Source organism: Nestor notabilis, unplaced genomic scaffold (assembly GCF_000696875.1).
Source record: "Nestor notabilis isolate BGI_N333 unplaced genomic scaffold, ASM69687v1 scaffold27594, whole genome shotgun sequence".
Classification (NCBI taxonomy): domain Eukaryota; kingdom Metazoa; phylum Chordata; class Aves; order Psittaciformes; family Psittacidae; genus Nestor; species Nestor notabilis.
In genome coordinates, this window is record NW_009926421.1 from 5,404 (window position 1) to 7,593 (window position 2,190).

The window sequence follows — 2,190 nt, forward strand, 5'->3', positions numbered from 1 at the left end:
CGGTGATGCCGTGCAGGACTCGGTGATGCCGTGCAGGACTCGGTGATGCCGTGCAGGGTTTGGCATTGCCCTGCAGAGCAGGAGCTCTTTGCAAGCGCTCAGTAGAACACTTTGCACTTGGAGCAGGTCACAAGGTTCTCATGAACCCAGCAGATGTTTTACTCTGGAGCAAATGAAACCTTTCCAAGCCGAGCTCTCCTGCCACTTAAAGCAACAACAGCAGGAAAACCAAACCCGAACGCAACACAGAAGGTGCGTTTCATGCTCAAAAGGCCCTTTGCAGCTCTTGGGATGTTGCAGATCCCCAGGACCCAGCAGCGCCTGGTAGGAGACACGATCCGAAGTGATGCCGCATTTCTGACCCCAGTGCCAGCAGGGAGCTCTATTAATATCAGTAGGAACATCCAGGGATAAATAAAGTACTGTGAGTCAATGGGAATTGACCACAAAGCTGAGATCTGCCTTCTTGAGGCGTGCGGTGCCCAGAGCCTGCCTCTGCTGTGGGGCCAGTCCTGCTGGAGACACCAGGAAGAGCTGGAAGCGGCCCGGGGAGAGCTGGGGGTCTGACACTGCAGTGAGTGCACGTGTTGGGGAGAAGCTGATGTGTGTTTGTACTTGCACTGGGAGAGAAGCACAGGGTCGCACCCGAGCTCGGGATGCACTTGGTGCTGTGTGTGGGATGGAGCCGGTGGGATGCTCCCGGCAAAGCACCATGTGTGTGACGGGGCAGAGAGCGGCTGTAGTGAGGGGTTGTCCAAGCCCCCACATGCTCCAAAGGCTTTTCAGGACACGGAGCTTGTGTTTGCTTTGGGATAGCGGGAGCAGTGATGGTCACCAGCTGCACTTGGCTGGGATGCGCGGGGCTGGGGCGAGGAGCCAGGTTTTGGATGCACCGGGCAACGCAGCCCCTGGAGTTGCTCAGTCGTGGCCCCGGTGCTGGTGGCTTCGCTGTCAGGTTCAGACCAGGACGTCCTCAGTAACATTTGCATCTCCCCTTCCTCTGCACCTTCCTCTGCTCCTGCCGCAGCGCTCAGGGGGCAGATGAGCCCCGGGAACCCGCCAGGCCCTGGTTAGAGCTGGGTAGGAGAGGGGGGTGTTTGTCCTGAACACAAGCACCAGCCCCGTGCCTGCCTGCAGCCGGGCAGCGCAGGGATGCTGCTGCAGCACGTGTCAGTGGTTGTCGTGTGTGGAGCAGCATCTTTGCCATCTGTAGCTTCCTCCAGGTCCCCGCCGAACCCCAAATGCCTCTTCGTTTCTATGCCAGACAAGTGAGTAAAATTTCATAGCAAAGAGGCGCTTCATTAATCACCGGCTTTTACCATTCTGCTCACTCCTGGAAAGGAATTCGGGGTCTCGATAATGGCTCCATTGTCCAGGCATGTGCCTCGAAGACGGATGCACCTGTCTCAGCAGCGAAATAGCTTTGCAGAGAAACACGATCGCCTGAAAACCCCGGGCTCTGCTGACAGCAGCACTCAGATAAGATAATCTTCCTATGCCACAGCGTAGGGGAACAATAGTTGCATTGTAGATTATAGCCACGCTCAAACAAAGAGGTTATTCTTATTTCCCACCCCCCCCTTAATAACTGCATTTGGTTTGAAACAATCATGGCTTTTCGAGCAAGTTTGCTGCCGGGGCTGAGGAATGAGGCCGAGCCCTGGAGAGGGGCAGAAGCGCCGGGAGCCGTCAGCAGCTCATCAGCCTGCACGCATCCGCCTCGCCTGCAGCCCCTGCATGGGGACGGCACGGCTCGTGCGGGGTGACTGTGCTCGTGCCCCACGGGATACCAGGGCTGCATCAGCCTTGCGGTTCCGTTTGAGAGCAGGCAAAGTGTGTACCTGCCCGGGAGCAGTGCGGTGGAGCGGCTTTGCACGGGCACGGTGCTGTGAGCGAGCAGCACCCGTGGCCATGGGCAAATGGCCTCTGCGTGTCCATGGGCAAGGGTCAGGCACTCATGACTCCGCTCGCACCTTTGGCTTTGCGCAGGGATATTCAGCTCCCTGGTGATGGGCACGTGAAGGATTCATGGCTGGTGGCTCACCATGATCGCCTCTGCCCCCTGTTTCAGCGGTTTCTGCTCCTGCTTTGGCAGCTCAAGGGCAGCAACCAGGGGCTCAAACAGGAACCAGTAATTTGCCACCCGTGACACCAGTGTCTGTGATGGGGGAGAGGGGATGGGGGGACACA

The 2,190-nt window shown here is 57.9% G+C and overlaps 1 protein-coding gene across 1 annotated transcript in view; it reads left to right on the forward strand.

Moving 5' to 3' along the window:
* Positions 1–2,190, forward strand: part of LOC104404968 (zinc finger protein 385C-like) — a gene marked incomplete at both ends in the record, with an annotated part of 5,711 nt that overhangs the window by 1,405 nt on the left and 2,116 nt on the right. The window contains one exon of the mRNA XM_010013531.1: positions 2,096–2,131. Coding sequence (XP_010011833.1) covers positions 2,096–2,131 — 36 coding nt within the window. The remainder of the gene's footprint in view (positions 1–2,095; positions 2,132–2,190) is intronic.